The 19,162-nt window shown below is 36.7% G+C and overlaps 3 protein-coding genes across 11 annotated transcripts; 1 reads left to right on the top strand and 2 right to left on the bottom strand.

Annotated features, from left to right (window-relative positions):
- Nucleotides 1-403: 403 nt before the first annotated feature.
- On the bottom strand, nucleotides 404-5,623 carry LOC109005255 (S-formylglutathione hydrolase). The gene is made up of 7 exons (XM_018984089.2): nucleotides 5,384-5,623; nucleotides 4,300-4,417; nucleotides 4,105-4,152; nucleotides 2,107-2,303; nucleotides 1,763-1,861; nucleotides 1,611-1,676; nucleotides 404-891 (listed from the first exon to the last, which is right to left on the bottom strand). The coding sequence occupies exons 1-7, from the start codon at nucleotides 5,528-5,530 to the stop codon at nucleotides 703-705; spliced, it is 864 nt and encodes a 287-aa protein (XP_018839634.1). The 5' UTR covers nucleotides 5,531-5,623; the 3' UTR covers nucleotides 404-702.
- A 988-nt stretch (nucleotides 5,624-6,611) lies between these two features.
- On the top strand, nucleotides 6,612-10,964 carry LOC109005256 (glycerol-3-phosphate dehydrogenase [NAD(+)] GPDHC1, cytosolic-like). Of its 2 annotated transcripts, none has more exons than XM_035688488.1 (5): nucleotides 6,612-8,047; nucleotides 8,948-9,169; nucleotides 9,356-9,603; nucleotides 10,160-10,299; nucleotides 10,577-10,964. In XM_035688488.1, the coding sequence occupies exons 1-5, from the start codon at nucleotides 7,456-7,458 to the stop codon at nucleotides 10,737-10,739; spliced, it is 1,365 nt and encodes a 454-aa protein (XP_035544381.1). In that variant the 5' UTR covers nucleotides 6,612-7,455; the 3' UTR covers nucleotides 10,740-10,964. The 2 variants fall into 2 exon arrangements, with proteins under 2 accessions (XP_035544381.1, XP_018839635.1); XM_018984090.2 differs by having other exon boundaries at nucleotides 6,612-8,113.
- Nucleotides 10,965-12,058: 1,094 nt separating this feature from the next.
- LOC109005257 lies at nucleotides 12,059-18,263 on the bottom strand. Of its 8 annotated transcripts, none has more exons than XM_018984092.2 (9): nucleotides 16,924-18,263; nucleotides 16,772-16,827; nucleotides 16,592-16,660; nucleotides 16,147-16,481; nucleotides 15,495-15,731; nucleotides 14,526-14,738; nucleotides 13,963-14,169; nucleotides 13,620-13,820; nucleotides 12,059-13,375 (listed from the first exon to the last, which is right to left on the bottom strand). In XM_018984092.2, coding segments are annotated over exons 1-9 (2,352 nt in total). In that variant the 5' UTR covers nucleotides 16,926-18,263; the 3' UTR covers nucleotides 12,059-12,343. The 8 variants fall into 8 exon arrangements, with proteins under 8 accessions (XP_018839637.2, XP_035544377.1, XP_035544378.1 ...); XM_035688484.1 differs by having other exon boundaries at nucleotides 15,495-15,704; XM_035688485.1 differs by having other exon boundaries at nucleotides 15,495-15,704; nucleotides 16,192-16,481.
- Between the last annotated feature and the right edge of the window lie 899 nt (nucleotides 18,264-19,162).

Raw genomic sequence — 19,162 nt, 5'->3', positions numbered from 1 at the left:
AGTCATCTTTGTTCAGGGATGGCAAACATCTGTGGTTAAACAAACCTGGGAAGGCTTTAGGATTGGCCTGGCCTAATTAGTCACCTCAAAAACAATCCGGAGCCACCCTTAACTTAGACACAGTGACTGTCAAATGCACAATTTGGCAAATAAGTAATAGAATATGTTTTCAAGTTTATACCTCGTCCTTCTACTGGGGAAGTTCAAAGGCCACGGATATGCGCACTTTTACAGGTTCTGATGCCATCACAAGAGTGAGTAAGATCTCCATGCTTTTGTTCAACACAATTTGTGAGTTGCAGATTGAAAGGATGCTCCAGCATGTTACTCTACTTTCTCAATGATTTAATTTCTCCATTTTTTCAGTTGCCACAACACAACCAAAATACTTTCAGCACCCTTCTTTTCACGAGAAATAAAACGTGCATTCTGAAAAAGGTATTATATTTTACACATCACAGGATTCTAAGCACACGGTTTTAATAAAATGCATAGGTGTCGAATCCCTCAAGTCTCTGGATACTGAACATTTAGCCAGTGTTACTAATTGGCTAGGCACTCACTCATTCCAAGTCTAGCACATAATCAGACATCTTAAGTACCATCATTTTCATGGTCTAGGTATTCTGAACATAACATTCTCATGGGAAAACCAAAATATTTAGTTATAAGCACAAGCGGTCCATAGTCCGGAATTGTGTTCTAGATTCTTGAAAGGTTAAGAGCTTGAGCATGGTGGCGGATATGATCATCAATGAAGGTGGCAATAAAATTGTAAGAGTGATCATAACCAGGTTGCAACCTCAGAAGGAGTGGAACATTAGCAATCCTGCATGCCTCTTCAAACTTGTGAGGCAGCAACTGATCGTGCAAAAATTTGTCATCCTCCCCCTGCACAAATCAGGCAGTAAAATCGAAGAGGATAAAGGACAAATGCATAGCAATAAAATAAAAAATAAAGCAGCAACAAGAGAGAGTTCATTTACAAATAGAAATCAAAACCATCCACAGATTTTATTTCATTTTGCAGAGCATGCACACTTCATTCACTTCCTCTACTCTCCCACAATTCCCTGAACTTTTTGATAGGTACAACTCCTAAAGAACTTCATCACGATCCTCCCAGTCAATGAGCCTTTCTAAACTTATTCCATAAATTTCACTCCCTTCCATTGGTACCAATCCATTATATGAATTACAAGATGCAAAACTCAAAAAAATAAAAAATAGTGATGATAAAAAATAAAAATAAACATAACAAGACTTTTTATTCCAATCAAATAATTGTCGCAATATTTAAATGACTTGGAGCGAGGAGCTTCATCCCATCATAGTTCTTCAATTGTTGCTTCCAAGTCTCCAGCATAAGTTTCAAGATCAGTCACCTCATATTGTTACTTTGAGATTTTTTATTTTATTTTATGCTTACACGTAACCAACACCACATTAAATTATTATCCCTGTAAAAGAGGTACTTTTGCTCATCATTCTTGTCTGGTAAATCACTATTAGCCTGCTGCAATCACCTACTGGTTTTCTTGTCAACTTATGAGAAAAGTAAACAAAATCATATATGCCCGGTGAAAGTAATTTAAGGCTAGAGTACTTACCTGATCAATCAGAATGGTGGCAGGTACATCATGAAACTTGGAAATCAGGCAAGTTGCATCATATTCCTACATTTTTGCAAGGTTCACTTGTTATAAATAAGAACCTTAAGATATAATTTAGCAGTGATTTTAGCATTTTTCTTGGAGATTACCTCCCATTCAGCTTTGTTTCCACCCAGATAATTTGTGAAAGCCTTCTGGCCCCAGGCACAGTTTGTAGGATTTACAATGGGTGAAAAAGCAGATACTGACTGAGAAATGAGAGAAGGAAAGAAATTAAGAGCCAAAGTAATTACAAGAACTCCTAAGGTGAAATAATAATAAAAAAAAAAAAACAAGAGAGATACCAAGAATTCTAAAACATTAAAATATAACATTGAATAAACTTCACCAGAAGCTAAAAGATCAAATCTACCAAACAAATTCAATAGCTCTGTTTATTTGCCGAAGTGCCATACCTTCAATTGCATAGGAAGTAAAGACTATCATCAATTACCTTATACTTGTCCAAGTTTTTAAGGTAGATTGTTAAGGCACCATGCCCACCCATCGAATGACCTGATATAGATGCCCGTGAAGTATCAAGCTGTGGGAAACATTCACTGAGAAGCGTTGGCAATTCCTTGACAATATAGTCATACATACGCCAGTTCTTCCACTTCTCTTGTGTAGCATTCAGATAAAAACCAGCACCTGTTCTAGATCAAATTCATTAAATACTGCAGCCAAAGGATAACTTACTTCCTACCAAAACTCAAACTACTTGCAATCTGCAGGATGTTTGGGAGGAAAAACCACTAATACGTATTTGATAAAGATTGATCTAGCAACACATGTAATGCAAAATGTGTGTTCTTAAAATAATAGTAGAAGCGAGAAATGGTGCTCAGTTTAGCAGGTATTGAAGCCATAGCCACAAAACTCTCAACTGTCATTTTCCTTTTCCTTTTCATAGATTATCTCAACAAACTTTACAACTTTTTTTATTTATACATTTTTTGGGGGAGTTGAGTTGAAAACTTGTCACCGAAAAATGAAGCCCCGCCTGCTCAGTTAAACCCATGAAAGTTCTGTTTATATGACTTTGTGGAATGAGATTTTTGATAGGACGGGTATTGCTTGGGTGATGCCTAAGCATGTGGTGGACCTTCTTGCATGTTGGCAAGGTTTCGTGGGGAGACAAAGTAGTGTAGCTGTGTGGAAGATGATCCCTTTGTGCTTGATATGGTGCTTATGGTTGGAGAGGACTGGGAGGTGCTTTGAAGATAGAGAACGCTCGATGGGAGAAATTAGGGAGTTTTTCTTTAGCACTTTATGTTTTTGGGCTAAGGCTCTTGTAGGGAATCGAAATTTTCATGATTGGCTTTAGCTGTTTCTTGCTCTAGTTTGTATTTAGGTGTAATCTCTTGTATACTTCCTGTGTACTTGGGTTGGGCTATGCCTATTTACTTGGAATAAAATTCTTTTATTAATTATAAAAATAAAAATAAAACAGGCCAAGCTATCATCATTGACATGAATGAACAACAACAATAATTATCACCGAGAGTGTTGGCTTTGTGGTTAGGAGCTTACTCCCATGTGGTTTCGTGGATGGGGGCCGTGGTTACGAGTTTTGTGGACACGATGCTAAGGAGATGACACTCATGCTCAAATCCTTGCCCACCAGCTTAGTGCTACTTTGTCCTTAGTTGGGATGGGTCACACTATGGCTCAAGTCTGTCTTGAGGGAGCATCTGCAGTTCCCCACATCAACACTACTTTTTGGACTCTCCATGGGCCCATTTAGGCTCCTCTTGAGAGGCTCCCCAAATAAGGGTGCTATCATGGTCATGTCTAGGTTCAGAATACCCAAACTCTGATTTCCCCCACCTTGCCCCTTTAGCTTAGGGAAAAAAAAAAAAAAACCTAGAAAGAAGCTGAGGCATGCACCAAAGTTTACAAGTATTGTATACCAAACAGAATTTGTTATATTCATCAGAAAAAATTACTGTGGCATATTACTTATAAAAAAAAAAATTACTGTGGCATATTAGTCGACTTAATGAACCTATAAATTTGGAGAGGTTCCCCGACATAAAAAAAAAAAAAAATGAACCTATAAATTAGGTTAGTATATCTGCACAACAGGAACAAACATATGTGCAGTCTTATGAACATAACACTTATATACTCCTAATTTATACAATTTATTATAAATGAAGCCAATTAAGACATAGTTTTCATACTTCCTTTCACTTATTTTAACTCTTCTGTCAATAGTAGCTATCAAATAAAAAAAGAAAGCTTATGACAAGCATCTATTTGTTACTAAAACATGATAGAAGACATCCCTACTCACCTGAACAATAAGAATTACCCAGCAGTTCAAAATATACAACTAGAAAATTGCATATTCACACTTCAACCAAACACATGGCATTCTCATATAATTAAGATGGTTTGATAGATCAAAGGCACCTAAAAAAAATTTCAATGGCCCGGTGTTGCATACCTACACCAAAATCCCAGCTGTCCGCCTCTCCTTCCACATTCAGGCCTCCTGTAAAGAAATTTCAATTAAAAGATATTTAGCAGTGAACCTCTTGAGCACTAGTAAAAAACAAGGCATTTTGGCATTAAAATTGAATATGTGATGGCAAACCATCAATTTAGGAAAATATTAATTTAATAAGGGCTGCTGGCTTACTTGGAGATGTATCAGGGGCAATCAAAACAACGCCCTCACTCGAAGCAGCACGTTGAGCTCCTGACTTGATTATAAAGTTCTCATCTGTGCAGGTAAGGCCAGAGAGCCAGTAAAGTACCTGCTTGTTGATGAAAGAAAGTTCTTGAACTGTGTTTCTCACACATTTTAATGCACGAAACACTATATTAATATAGGAGTAAGAAAAATACTTATAAAAAAATATAGGACCAAGAAAAACGATAAATGCTGTATATGTTTGAGTAGGTATGGTTAAGTTGCAGTTTTGGAACCCTTTTTTTTTTCGCTATAACACATCTCAAGATTATTTGTATTTACTAGCATCATTAGTACCATTTGAATAACGATATTCAAAACACGCCAACTTCTCCCTGCAGAGCTCTCGCATTTGGCATTGAAATTACAATGTTGTGATTGGTGAAATTTTTTGCTTTCATGATTTATCTTACACAATTTTCACATTTCAATGCAAGGCTTGTTCCTGAAGTTCCTACTACAACAAATCTGTTGTCAATAATAGCAGTTTGAGAGACGGCTGATGATAAAAATTAAAAAAAAAAAAACAAAAAATAAATAAGAAAGAAGAAGTTCAGGCAAACACCCAAACAGAATCGAGTTAAAATATTGCCATAAAATCAGTTTTTAAAAGTAGGGTCCCCAAAAACTTGGCCATAAGTTAGCAACTAAGATTAATCTGGGTTCAGGCTTGGGATAGTGACTAATTGGATAACTAAAAACAATAATTTCAGTTCCATCAGTCATCGATTAGCATGTAAATAAATTTAATCGTATACTCCAAAAATAGAATATGCGACAAAGGGATAAACACTAAAATTCAAGAACTATAATACTTTAGAGAAAATATCTAGGCATGTTCTAATAAAAAGGTGCAACAAAAAATTACAGCCGGCCATCAATTTGCGATTATTAAAACGCTAGGAAAGGAAAACCCCAGTAATTTTTTTTGATAGATAAAACCCCAGTAATTGATTGGAAGCGAAAATGGAAATAGGTAACGTCCAGAAATGAGAAACGAAAAGGAAAAGAAATGAGGGTGAGGACTTACGGGGAATTTGTGGGAAGGGGAAGGAGAAGGAGGAAAGTAGATGTGGAAGGTCATGGAACAGCCCAGTGTGGGACTGAAATGCTTGTACCTCTTGTTGTACCCTCCGAACATCTTTGAGCTACTGATCTCTGTTGGTTTGGTCTCCATCCTCTTTGCCAGTGGACTGCTGCTTCTCTCTGCTGCCGATTAGATCAAGTGTGCTCTGCTCAGTGCCTTTCCCAGAATTTCTTTTTATTTTGTGATATATGGCATTCACTGGGCTTACATGCTGGCTCCACTCTTAAACTTTCCCTTGTCATCCTTGCACCTCTCTCGGGCCCGGCCCAGGCCCAGGCCCGGCTCGCCTTCTTTAGATTATCAATCCAAACTGGCTATTAAAAAAATAAAAATATTATAGAAACAATGTTAAAAACATTAGAAAAAAAGTAAGAATCTATGTAAAAACAACCATGTAATCTGTCACGTGAACATACTTTTGTCAAAAGTTTTAACTAACACATGGTAGAATGGTTTTTTTTTAGAAAAAGAGAGAATAAAGGAAAACGTTTCATACTCAAATATCGAAAGTGCTACAAACCAAAAATGAATTATTAATTTTTTTATTTATTTAACATTGAATAATGTCTTAGGTATTTTAATGAAATCGCTAATAATTGGTGGTCCGGAATAGAAGATTAATAATTGCATGCATACACTATCAGACTGTTGAGAGCACTTGCATTTGCTTAGAAATTTAAGAGCTCCTTACAGTAAATCTAAATCTTTCTCTATTTTTAACTACATACTATTTATAATCAAAACATATAATTTATTCTAAAATATTATTATCTCTAATTATTAATTAACATTATCAATAATAATATTAATTAATTGATTTGTGCATGGTTATTAATATTGATATTTCTAATTATTAATTAACATATAGTTAGTGTAGTTGAAAAATACGAAAAAAAAAGTTAAAAATATTAATATTAAAAAAATATTATATTAATATTTTGACTAATATATAAATAATACAATGTGAAATTATACGTTGAATGGTTTTAGGCAAATTGGCAATGGTCTAGCTCTCATGAAATGAGATCCAAAACATTTTCCCCTGCGGAAAGTCATCCGATTTTAATGACCGTTGGGGAAGTTGGCAACACCCAAAAACTATTAATGCGTATGTGCATGCATGGCACCCACCTGATCAATCTCTAACTGTACCCAATCAATGCCTCTCTCTCTCTCTCCCTGCGCGCTCGTATCAATTAAACAGAGCCAAATGTGAACGCAGACAGGTGCTGCTGTGATCCACCGTTTCCTCGCTTCCATTCCATGCATTTTTCATACATTCTGTGTCCTTCTTTCTTTTTTTATTTTTATTTTACAAGTTTCCCGACCTCAACATTAATGCCGGCTGGTCTAAGAGTGAAATCAGTCTTGGAGTCTGCGGTGGGTCTGGACTGATAGGAACTCATGTGAATCACACCTCCCAACAAATGATTGAAGCCAAATCTTGTAGTTTACCGACAAGGTTGTTCTTTGTTGACTCTGAATTTGTAAAGCTTTATATTTTTTTTCTTCCTTTAGTTTTTGGTTTTGGTAGATGAACAAACTCGGACGGAGAAAGCAAAGCTGCATTTGAATACTATTTTGTTTTTAAACATGTGCTGTGTTGGAACTCTTAAGGAAATAAATAGACTGGTATGCATGAGGTTCTTTTTCTCATGTTGTTCTATTTTTCCTCAATTTTGGGTTAGAAGAAAATATCTGGATCGGTAGGCCTGAACGTCTAAGTGGGATTATCAAAGATTAGTTTTGGTTCTGGTAAAAGAAATCTACCAGTAAGATTTCAGTTCATCCAGCAACTTGGAAATAGCTTTTCTCGTTTCAAGCAGGAATTTGAATGGTGTGGTGTTGTCACAGCAAAAACCATATAAAGGAGTTGTCCTCAGGATTCTGGTATAGTCAAGAAATTTTGAACATCAATAGAAATTTAGACATTCAGATCAAGGAAAAGAGCACTTGGTCGATATAGTCAACGAGTTTGAGACTTCTTTGCTGGTGTTGATTTTCCTGTGAAGAAAATGGTGGGAAGCATTGAGGGAATGGGTCATACTTTATACTCGAACGGGGCTATTCAGAAGTTTAATGGTTTGGAAAACAAGCTTGATGAGCTTCGCAGTCTTCTTGGCAAGGCAGATAGTGATCCACTGAGGATTGTTGGTGTTGGGGCAGGTGCTTGGGGAAGTGTTTTTGCAGCTTTGCTTCAAGATAATTATGGTCAATATAGAGAGAAGGTCCAAATCAGGATATGGAGAAGGCCTGGAAGAGCTGTCGACAGAGCCACAGCTGAACATCTTTTTGAAGTGATCAATTCGAGGGAGGATGTGCTGAGGAGGTTGATTCGGCGCTGTGCGTATTTGAAGTATGTGGAGGCAAGATTAGGAGATCGGACTCTATTTGCAGATGAGATTTTGAAAGATGGCTTTTGCTTGAACATGATTGATACACCACTTTGTCCTTTGAAGGTTGTGACTAATTTGCAGGAGGCTGTTTGGGATGCGGATATTGTGGTTAATGGCTTGCCTTCCACAGAAACTCATGAGGTGTTTGAAGAGATCAGTCATTATTGGAAGGAGAGAATCACAGTTCCTATCATCATCTCTTTGGCAAAAGGTATTGAGGCTGCACTGGATCCTGTTCCCCACATAATAACTCCCACGCAAATGATTAACCGTGCAAGTAAGAACTCCCTTGCTTTGCAAAGTCACTTGTTTAAATACTTCCTGCCTTTATTTAATTATTGTAGGTAAAGTTGAACAGATCTTTTGGTTACTTGCACAAACAACTATTCTCTCATGAAGCTAAGAAATACATGAAAAACTACTAATTTTGCATGGATTTCTCTTACTTTCAACATTGTAGAATCAGTTAGGGTAGTTTCCGATGTGGGGCTTTGACATTTTGTAGCAGTGATGGAAGCTTCAGTTATTGTAATTATGATGGGCGCCTTGGGAGTGGAATAAGGATCTCTTATTTTGGGCAGGAATTGAAGTTCCAGAGAGGAAGACTAAAATCATTCAATGAAAAAGTAGTGAGAACTCTTGAAAACGTAACGTTTCTCTAGTTTAACCCATTTTTGGGAAAGAGTAATGCTACATACAGTCGTGGAATACGCAAACGTCATGTAGTCGCTTTGAAAAAGAGTGAGGTCCACTATTAAAAAATTAATTTCTTTTCATGTGAGAAGAATAATAAAAATTAATTAAAAAATTAATTAACCTATCATGAACACTCACAGACTTCAGTATCTGAACAATAAAAGCAAAACATTAGCTGGTGTGAGAAGTATAGGGGTTGTCCAATCTGACTTTTTTCCTGTTCAGCATAATTTCCTATTTTTTCCTGTTTTTTGGCCGGGGTGGGCAGAAGTGGGTGTGAGTGTGGTCTAAGATAGTTATAGTTTATATTATTTACATTTGGTGCTGTGAGTGGTTATATTTCTCATTTTTTTCATTTAATTTTGTTAGAGATTCTTTCCCCCATCCTCTAATCTTCGGTATATGTGCTCTGCAGCTGGAGTACCTATGGAGAACATCCTTTATGTTGGTGGACCAAATATTGCATCTGAAATTTACAACAAGGAACATGCTAATGCTCGAATTTGTGGAGCTGAGAAGTGGAGGAAACCTCTTGCTAAATTTTTGAGGCAGCCTCATTTTATTGTCTGGGACAACAGTGACCTTGTCACACATGAAGTCATGGGTGGCCTGAAGAATGTCTATGCCATTGGAGCTGGTAAGTTTCTTTTAGCTGGAGATAGTGCAGGTGTTGGCAGTTTAATCGATAAATCTCTCCTTAGTCCAACCGAGTCCAACCCCCTGATTATTTTGCCAGCAGAACAAAGTGCTGTTATAGTACAAACACCATTTTTTTTTTTTTCACAAAACTTTAAATGCTTATTAGTAAAATTGGTTTCTTCAGGAATGGTGGCGGCACTTACCAATGAAAGTGCTACCAGTAAATCAGTATATTTTGCACATTGTACATCAGAGATGATATTTATTACTCATTTGTTGGCTGAAGAACCTGAGAAGCTTGCTGGACCTTTGCTGGCTGATACTTATGTAACCTTGCTGAAAGGCCGTAATGCATGGTATGGCCAAATGTTGGCCAAGGGTGAGCTAAGCCTGGATATGGGTGATAGCATCAGTGGAAAAGGAATGATTCAGGTATTGTTTCTGGTTGATTAGTTTTTTCAGAACCCATGTAAGGTGCATTACTTCACACTCTACAATTCTAGACCATGTTAGTAATGTGGCTCACTTTAGGCCTTAGGGTGAGTTTGGGAGCAGCATGAAGTAGGACTAAATGCTGTCAAAGTTCAGTGAATGTTTAATCTTATAAGGAAAACAAAGATTAGAAAAAGAAAAAGAAAAAGAGGAATACACTTTTTTGCATATCAAAATGCAGGCCTTTTGCACTTGGCACCTCAAATTGCCAAAATTGCCATGCTGCACCCTTCAACTTAAAAATAAATGAAGAAAGTAAGTACCCTCATCCAGTTTTGGCCATTAAGATAGATGAAAAATAGGGAATATGCCACAATCTTGATAATCGAAACTTTTTCGTAGTTTCAGCAAGCAAGATGTCATTTTAAGTAGGACCATTTCCCTTCTTTCTTCTTCTTCTTCTTCTTCTTCTTCTTTTTTTTTTTTTTTTTGTGTGTTTTTGTTTTACTTGAACTTACAACATGATAATTCAAAAATCTGCACTGTTATTTTGCAGGGTGTCTCTGCGGTGGAGGCTTTTTATAAACTTCTGAGTCAGTCTAGCCTAAACGTGCTGCATCCTGAAGAAAAGAAGCCAGTGGCTCCCGTAGAGCTTTGCCCCATCTTAAAGACACTGTATAAAATACTGATCTCGAGGTAAATTTCAGCGCTCCAACTCATAAATCTCATTTGTGATCTTAACCTGCAATCTATTTTATACTCATACAGAGTGAGAAACCAGAGCAATAGCAAACTGGGTTCTTGTTTCTTTTGCTAACTTTATACTGAGTCGACCACCTGAATAAATTTCAGCCATGAATAAGAGCCACAGAGCACTCATGTCAAGCTGGCTCACATGTGAAACAAGCCTAGACTTGGTTGAAAACTGTGAATTATAATTCCTTTATTTATACATTTTATGTTGGATCTCCAGGGAACAGTCATCATCACAGGCTATTTTGAAAGCACTGAGAGACGAAAACCTGAATGATCCCAGGGAACGCATTGAGATTGCACAAACCCATGCTTTCTTCAAGCCTTCACTTCTGGGACAACCTCGAAATGATCTAAGAAGCATTTGTTTAACGAAAACATGATGAACAAAAATATATTGGTCGTTGAAATGGATTGTGGATTGAATTTATACAATATCTGGATTCATCTACACGTTCCAAAAACATAATAAAAGTACTGTAGTGATGGAAACAATATACAAATTAGCATTGCTTCATATATAGACTGTAATCATTGGAAAAATGTTCAAAGGATATCCCCAGCTTGCATTTACATATCAGTAGTTAAAATGAGATAATAGAATGAAGGTGATTCGGGGTGAATGACTAGTCGATGTTCTTTAACCCAAAAAAGCAAACGAGAAATTATATGTATCAGTTACTATTCACTTTCACATTTTACAATTATAGTTTTTTTTTATAGGATATGAGGGTATTTTTCATAAGGTATGGAAGTGTTTTTTATAAAATGTGAGGTGTGGGATACTAAATATTAGATGAATGTTCAAAGTGAATAGATCACTTTAGGCCCATTGGGCATAGGTTCCGTAACTTCTGTACATTTCTGCTCCATCCCATCTCCCATATATAAATGAAACAGCGTGCAAACGCGGTTTGGCAGTTGAAGTTGTCGTTTTGAACTGAGCTCTGTGCCCTCAAACAATACAGAACAAGTTAAAACAAGGACATAAATATAATTTATTCTACAATTGATATTGTCACTTCTCAAAATATATTCCATTTTACATGTGATTTTTATTTTTTATTTTAAGTAACTCCCATCTAATTTGTATTTCAAATTTTGTACAATCGCATTTAATTTTAGAGAAGTTAAATTTAAAAAAAGATGTATGTATCTGAGAAAGGAAGCGACCAGCTTCAAGAGACGTTGAATCCATTCTAGTATTCTACAAGTACCAACGCGCTTCTGAAGCCGCCAGCTGAGGTTTTTGATTATTTCCACTTTTGAAGCTGCCCTCGCAAGTAAGAACTTTAAGTAGAAGGGTAGGTCCTAACTCCTAAGGCACGCTTATGAGATCATAGACAAAATTAAATGACGACCCAGTACGTAATTGCTTGCAAGTGGATTTTGGTGTTTGCGGGTGAGTCGTGATTTTGTTGTGGTCTGGTTATGCATGTCCTCCGGCTGGGGCTGCCATCTATTCTATAGAACATGCATGGTTCTTTAATTAGTTTCATGTTCCCTCCTCCACTTATCAATATGAGAACCCCAAAAAGAAAGCACGTCGACGCACGAACTGCTAAAGGCTTTGATTTTTTGTTTTTTTCTCTCTTTAAACAGCTCCCTCGCAATTCAACTTAAACATGATTAACAGAAGCTTTCGTAAAGTATTGACCTTCAATCGAAGATATAATGACAAACAGAAAAGCATGTAATCACCACTCACGTACTATAGCAATTCTGCAAAAAGATTGATAGCAATCTGATATCGACATCCTATGAGTACAGATGAAATATATGATCATCATTATCAGAACTAAAATGATGGTAGGATATGAAACAGAAATTTCTAAGTCCTTCCTTTTTTTCTTATAACCTTCTCTTGAGTGCTCGTTATGTAGAACAATGGATCCATTCAAGATCCGTGAGATATCCGACCATCCCCAACTGTATGTATATGTAAGAAAACAACAGAACAAGAAAATATGTACACCCGCTTGTATATTCAGCAACATCCCAGTCGGTCTGCTAATAGTTCAAGCAGCACATGTTTCCGAAGCTTATGATATTTTGTCAATTTGTTTTTCTTTGCAATGGCTCTCAGGTCAATTAATGTCAAATCCTTCAAGTTCAGCACTTTACAAGGCAGCGGAACCAAAGCCTTAGCACTGGAATCATCAGAGTAGGACTTGATGATCTGAAGATTTTCCTCACTTCCATTGTCAGTTGCATTATCGGGCAAATTTAAGAGGTCCATCTTAACATGAGTTGAATCTTTGATCTTTTCCGTGATTGGCAATTTTGAAGTTCTCTTTCCTTTCCTCTGAGACACTAAAACTGAACTTTTGCAGTCAACAGGAGCAACACTGTTCTCTTTAGCTTCGTACTGGCCTCGCTGACCTAATCTCTTTGCGGCCTCCACATTCAAAGAATGATCACTGGTGCTGACTTCAAATTTTTGTTTGCTCTTGGATCTTCCGATAGAAGAATTTGAAAGAACTCCAATTGCAGGGAAAGCTCGTTCTTGGACCTGTGGTGTATCTGACCCAATCTTCCTCTTTTCCTTCTGCTTTGGTAGCTTCAAAGAAAAATTAAAAATTGACTTCTTGCCATCACTAGCAGCTTCTGCCTTAGGAACATCTCCCGCTAGCGAGTTCCTCTCCATCAGCTGCAGCTTCGTTGTTTCTTGTCTCCTTTGATCTTTCAAATCTAAAAGTGAAGTTGATGGATCTCCAGTTTTAATAAAACCAGTTTCTTGTACCATCACTCTTTGTGGAGTTTTCCTCTCGCATTCTGTCCTCGAAGATGAATCTGGAGACTCAATCTTGTCAGTAGGAGCATTCTTTAACCCTTTGATGCACTCTCTGCGTGCAATTTTCACAGCAAATTCACTTAGTTTTAGCTCTAAATCAGACTTTGCACTTTCTGCCTGTCTGAAAGCACCTGATTCAGAACCGAAGCCTTTTTTCCTTCTATTGAGGCCAGTAGCCGGCCTCAGTGCCTCAGCGCTACTGCTTTTACCGATGGCGTTTGCAGGCTGCTCATTGAATTAAAAAGTGGGGGAGGGGGAGGGGGAGGGGGAGAAGAAAAATGATATAAGCTAATGATAATGAAAAGGGTTAAGATGGGTAGATTTGATCCTAAGGCTTCAGCAACCACAACCAACCCCTTTTCTACTAGAGCCAAGGACCAAAGCATATGCCCTCTCAGTATTTTTGTAATAAATATCTAATTAGATGGTGATCAACAAATCCATATAAGTGAGAAAAGAGCTTTTGTACCTTAGCTGTTTTTGGAAGATTTCCTCCCTTGCTTTCAGGATTTGAAGATGAATTTAATATTTTGATTTTGTGCATAGCATTAGAATTGTCTTCTCTAACTTCCAGGTTTCCACCTACATTCAACTCAAATTTGCCAGGGGAGCAGCCAGCTGCATTCCTGATAGCATCAGAGCTGGAATCTTTCCCGATAGTTTTTGCAGGCTTTTCATTGTAAGATGAAAGAATAAAAAAGGAAAAAAGAGTTAGGACTATGCGGACCCCTGCTTAGGACCATCTACTCCCACAGTTTTGAGTGTTGTAATCCACAACTAAGCTTAGGGTGAAATGGGAGAGCAGGCAGTACCTTGACCTCTTTACCATGATCTGTTCTATTTCCCTCAAGCTTGGATGATGAGCCCAAAATAGAATCACGCACCGTTTGAGTGGAATTGTGTTCTTCAATCTCCTCACTTGTGGTTCTCAGATCAGAGTCGCCCAAAATTTTCTTATTGGATTGGCCAACAAGTGGCAAAGCATCTTTACATGAATTTTTGATTTTAGTGTCTGCTGGCTGATAATTGTCATAAAAAAACAGTGCTTCCATAAATTAAAGGCTGAAGGAATAAGCATTGATAATATGATATTTTTTTATAAGTAGCATTGATACTATAATCTAAATGGAAGACATGGCTTTGCAATGACTTTTCAATGAAAGCATACAACATATGGTAGGGAAAGGAGGGAGGGAGCCTCAAAACTAATTCTTCTATTGTCAAAGTTGGTTTCAGTGCCAACAAATAATAACTAGGAAGAAGACTTCATGCGCCAGAAAAAGCTTCCTCTTAGAGTTCCTTTGTATTATATAAGTACTGAATAATTTTGCACTAAATTAAATCAAAACAATGGCATACAGAGAATTGCCTGAACCTTAATCATTTCAGGGTTATATTTCCTCTTCCTTTCAGGCTTCAAAGACAAATCTTGACTAGCTGTGTTGTTGGGAGTGGAAGAGTGCTCTTTGGCCTCCCCCTTCTGAGAACTTCTTACATCATTCTTCTCCAACATTTGCTTCCCGTTGTGGTGGCCAGCTGCAAGTCTTAAAGAATCAACATTGGAATCTTTGGCCTTGGTATTTTCAGGCTGTCAATTGTAAAATCAACAGTCAACTAGATGGAATGAGAAGCCAAATAAGTGAATTTCTTTATAAGTAACATCAAGTAGAAAAATAAAGGCCTCTTCCCTTTTCTTTTCTACTTTTCATTCAAATATCTGATTGGTGGATGCAAAACTGCATGTAATCAACATCATTTTCATTCATTGATCCTAGAAAGGTGCTAAGAAGAGTGTGTATGCTAGAAGATACTTTTAAATGTGGGGCTAAACACATGCTTGTGTACTTGTATGTTTGGAATGGCATGGCATGTATAAAAGGTTCATACCAACTAAAACTAATAGTGTATATGGCTATATTAATGAGGATATGCTTATATTTCTTTTATTTGTTTCTTTTTTAAAGAGAAAAATTAATTTTACCTCCACATTCTTTTGCCTTCAAAACAAATGAAATTTCAGCAAAATGCTCGGACCTTTTAGGCACTTAGTTATTTCATTCCCTCACAGTCCTAATAAATCTTAGATTTCGATATTAAGTCTAGGAGCGATTTATGTTCCCTCATTCTACACATACACAATAAAAATGACAACAACAAGCTTCACAAAACCGGAAGCGGTCGCATCACTTAGATAGGCTAATGATGAAAAAGAGTTGATTGTCGCAATGCAGTATGTAAACCATTTTTATAAAACATATAAGCTTTACCTGGAGTTTTCAAAGTTTCAAACCAAACTCACACAATCATGTAAATGAAAACTTGAGCATAAAGGGACTGTGTCCACCTTAATTATCTCTGGATCATTTGTTTTCTTCTCTTGAAGTTTCAAAGACAAATTTGAGCCAGTGCACGTTTCGGTAATACTGGATTCCTTGGTTTCCTCCTTTACACTGATATTTGAATCAATGATGCTAAACATCTCATTCTCATCCAATAGGTAAGTGGCATGTTCTGTAACATTTGAGCTGGAGTCCAAGGCAATAGCATGCAGAGGCTGTTCGGCATGGAAGTAACAAACAACCTATCAATTGAGCAAAAAATAATAAAGTATATAAAAACAAAACAAAAGTAAAGAAATAAACTATCAGAAGAAAAGGTAAGATAATAAGAAGTGTCGATCTCAAAAGGAAATGTAGGAGGACACCTAAAAATGCTGGTCAATAGTAACAAACAGGAGGTTGATCCTAGGGAAAGATGATGCCAAAAGGATAATACTTTGCAATGTGAGACATCCTAGGGATGTCTACGTAATGCAGAGCCACAAAAATAATGGCAAACAGAAAAACTACTACTCGTCAGCACAAACATCCCCATCAGAATAGCATAAATGGGACACGATAAACTAGACATAGGAAGCCAAGTTCAAACTTAAAGTCTCAAGGAGAACATTTCAGAATATTGAGGAAAAGGTAACAAGAAAGTTTCAACACTCAAACCTGCTCATTATTTTCTGGAAAATAATTTATAAGTAGAGCCCTCACGATTTCATGTACTCTTTCAGCGGGTTCTACATGCATTAGCAACTGAACCTCAATATCACTCTCATCAGTGTTCCTCAAACTCCCTAATGAAATATCAAGGCAATTAATCTTTTCTCTCAAAGCATTACAACATAATTCAGACCATTCTTCGTGCTCAGCACAGGCTAGTTCACTTTGAAGTAATACAAGATCTTGCTCAAGTTCATCAATTTCAGTGTCTGCCCTTGTTTTCAACATCCTTAGCACTTGAATACAAGATTTCTCATTCAAAGCATCTTCTTCTATCACATCTACAACCAAAAGAAGCAGGCGGTAAATGTGGAAGAAGCGCATTAATATTACAAGTAATAAGATCGATCAAAAAATGGCAGAGACCAGACCGTAAGGGACACAAGCGTACCATAACCATAACCAGCATAAAAGTCACACTGCCATGCAGTTAGCATACTGTAACTGCTTTCATGTGCGACTGAAAAGTAATTATCCAAATACCACACAAGTTACAATGAAGAAAACATGTTTAATCTCATGTAAGGTGAACCAAAGCTAAAACAAGACTGACGGGGGAGATTTTGAAAACCTTGATTATGGGACGAGTCCCCTGGATCAAAAGCCATGAATCTGAAGAAACTCAACCTGAAATGAGAATGATGTTACGCAGAAAAAAATGAAAATAATGTCAAAATTGCAATTGAATTCAATCGCCAATACAAGAGGGCGGATGGAAATTACATGTACTTGACAGAGTAATATGCAGATTTTATGAAGATGCCAGAATAAGACCTCCGAAAACTCAATTATTTGGTACAAATAGGTACATGGAAACACGAATATATCATTAATATGAAAAACAGCACTTCATATAAAAACCATTCTGACCAACTGTTCGACCCCAGATAACAAAGTCTCCACAATCAGGTCAAGAATCCCAGTAGCTTTATTATAAATTATTTTGACCATGCGCGATCGTACAGTAGACTAGTTTAACACCCTCGCGATGAATAGTCTGGATAATGTATTAAGCAGTTTTTTTTTTTAATAAGAAACAATGGATTAAGCAAAAATATTTTTTAAGTGAAAAATCCAAATTAATCAGCAGCGAAAGAATGAAAAAATGAACACGTAAACAGATTAAGATCCTCAAAATTAGAAAAAGTAAATTGGCAAAACAATAACTAATTATTATCCGAGACAGAGAGAATAATCTACAAATCTATATTCAAGATTAAAACTCCAGAACTAACAAGCCCTCCACCCAATTAAAAAGAGAAAGTAACAAGACAAAATTTGAAAAGATTTTAGGGAAGATGGTGAATGAATCAAATTGATAGAAATTTTAAAAAAACTAACGTCCTCAATGAGGAGTCTCCAAAATAAAAGCTGATATTTGTTAGTGATGTAACACTTGAATCTCAAAGAAAGAGACAAGAAAAACCAATAAATCCAACTAAAAAAGGACTCGTAGAAGCAGAACAGTGAAAACGTTCGGAGAGAGAGAGAGAGAGATCACTTTTTCTTGTTCCTATAGCTAAGTGACTAACAACCGTTCTTGCTCCATCAAGCATTCCACCCATAAGTGATGAAGCTAAGTGACTAAAAGTCTTGATCACTCCAAAACAAAAGGGAGAAAAGTAGCAAATTATCGGAAGTAAGGAAAGAAAGAGCAACTTTTTTGTTGTTAAACACTTAAATGGGCCGAGAAAATCCACTTCAAAATGGCTTTTCTAGGGGAACAAACAAGTCACACAATGTGCTTTTGAAACTCATTCATTCTTCGATGCATGTGTGAAAACGGAGAAAGTGTAGCTTTTTCCCAGAGAATAAACAGGGAAACAGAGAGAGAATTCGACAGACATGTGCGTAACCTGCTAGAATTTCAAGTGACAGTGGGAATGAATGAGAGAGAACACCGAGCTTAATCGGATTGAACGGAATGTGAAAGAAAAAACAAAAAGAGTAAAACTTCTAGGGTTTCGAGACCTCAAAGTTAGAGAAAGAAAGCGAGATTCATTTCAGAGAGACTGGAGCTCTCTGGTCTCTTTCTGTAGGAGAGAAAAAAAGGCTGCAACTGAAAGTGGAGTCAGGGACTGAGAGTGGGAAATAACAGATTTTTTTCAGGTGTAATATGGTAAATTGGCATTATGGCGTGTGAGATCAGCAGTGGGGCCCACAACCAATGAGAGATTCTTTCGGAGTAATCTCGCGGTTCTGGACCGTCGATCTCATCGACCCGTTGTTTTCACTTTCCAGAAAAGGAATTCGATCAGCAATTCGGGAGATGGTCCACGAGAGCATCAGTGTGACCAACTGCAGCATAGCCGCTCAGATTTTATAAGGGTGCGACATAGGTTACTACTGCAAGTGGCAAATTCGGTAAATAATGACGAGAGTACGTGCATTTTGTTTTTGCCATGAACGAAACCGTTTTGGATTTTTGCACAGCCTCAACACCACCTACGACGACCTTCATGTCGTATTAACGGAGTCTGCCCTTATTTCTAACACGTGTCGAGAGCTGTATGAAGTTATGAACCGCGACATTTTGTCGTTAATTGCATGGTTCAACCGTCAACGGGGGTGTTTAATTCGTACGGTAAATTGACAATATTAGACAAGATAATTAATTATAAAGAAATATTATTTTATAACATTTTTTCCTCTAATTCGTATGTATATTTTCAAAGGTATACAAATATTTTACTTATAATTCCTATACCACAAATTAATAATATATAATTTATTAATTTTGTTATTTTATTTAAATACATATTGATGCGTAACTATTTATATTTAAAATTTTAAATAGAAAGATAAAAATCACAAATCATATATTAATATGTAGTGTGAAAATTATAAATAATATTTTTCATTATGGTATATAATTTTTAGTTTTTATAATTATTTTTAAATATTTTTCCTCTGAGAAATCCTAATTCTATAGTTCCCGTATGTACCAAAGTTTTTCTCCTAA

The sequence above is a fragment of the Juglans regia genome, chromosome 3, assembly GCF_001411555.2.
Source record: "Juglans regia cultivar Chandler chromosome 3, Walnut 2.0, whole genome shotgun sequence".
NCBI classification, from domain to species: Eukaryota; Viridiplantae; Streptophyta; class Magnoliopsida; order Fagales; family Juglandaceae; genus Juglans; species Juglans regia.
The sequence above is the reverse complement of the archived record's forward strand: the minus strand, read 5'-3'. Positions and strand labels throughout refer to the sequence as shown.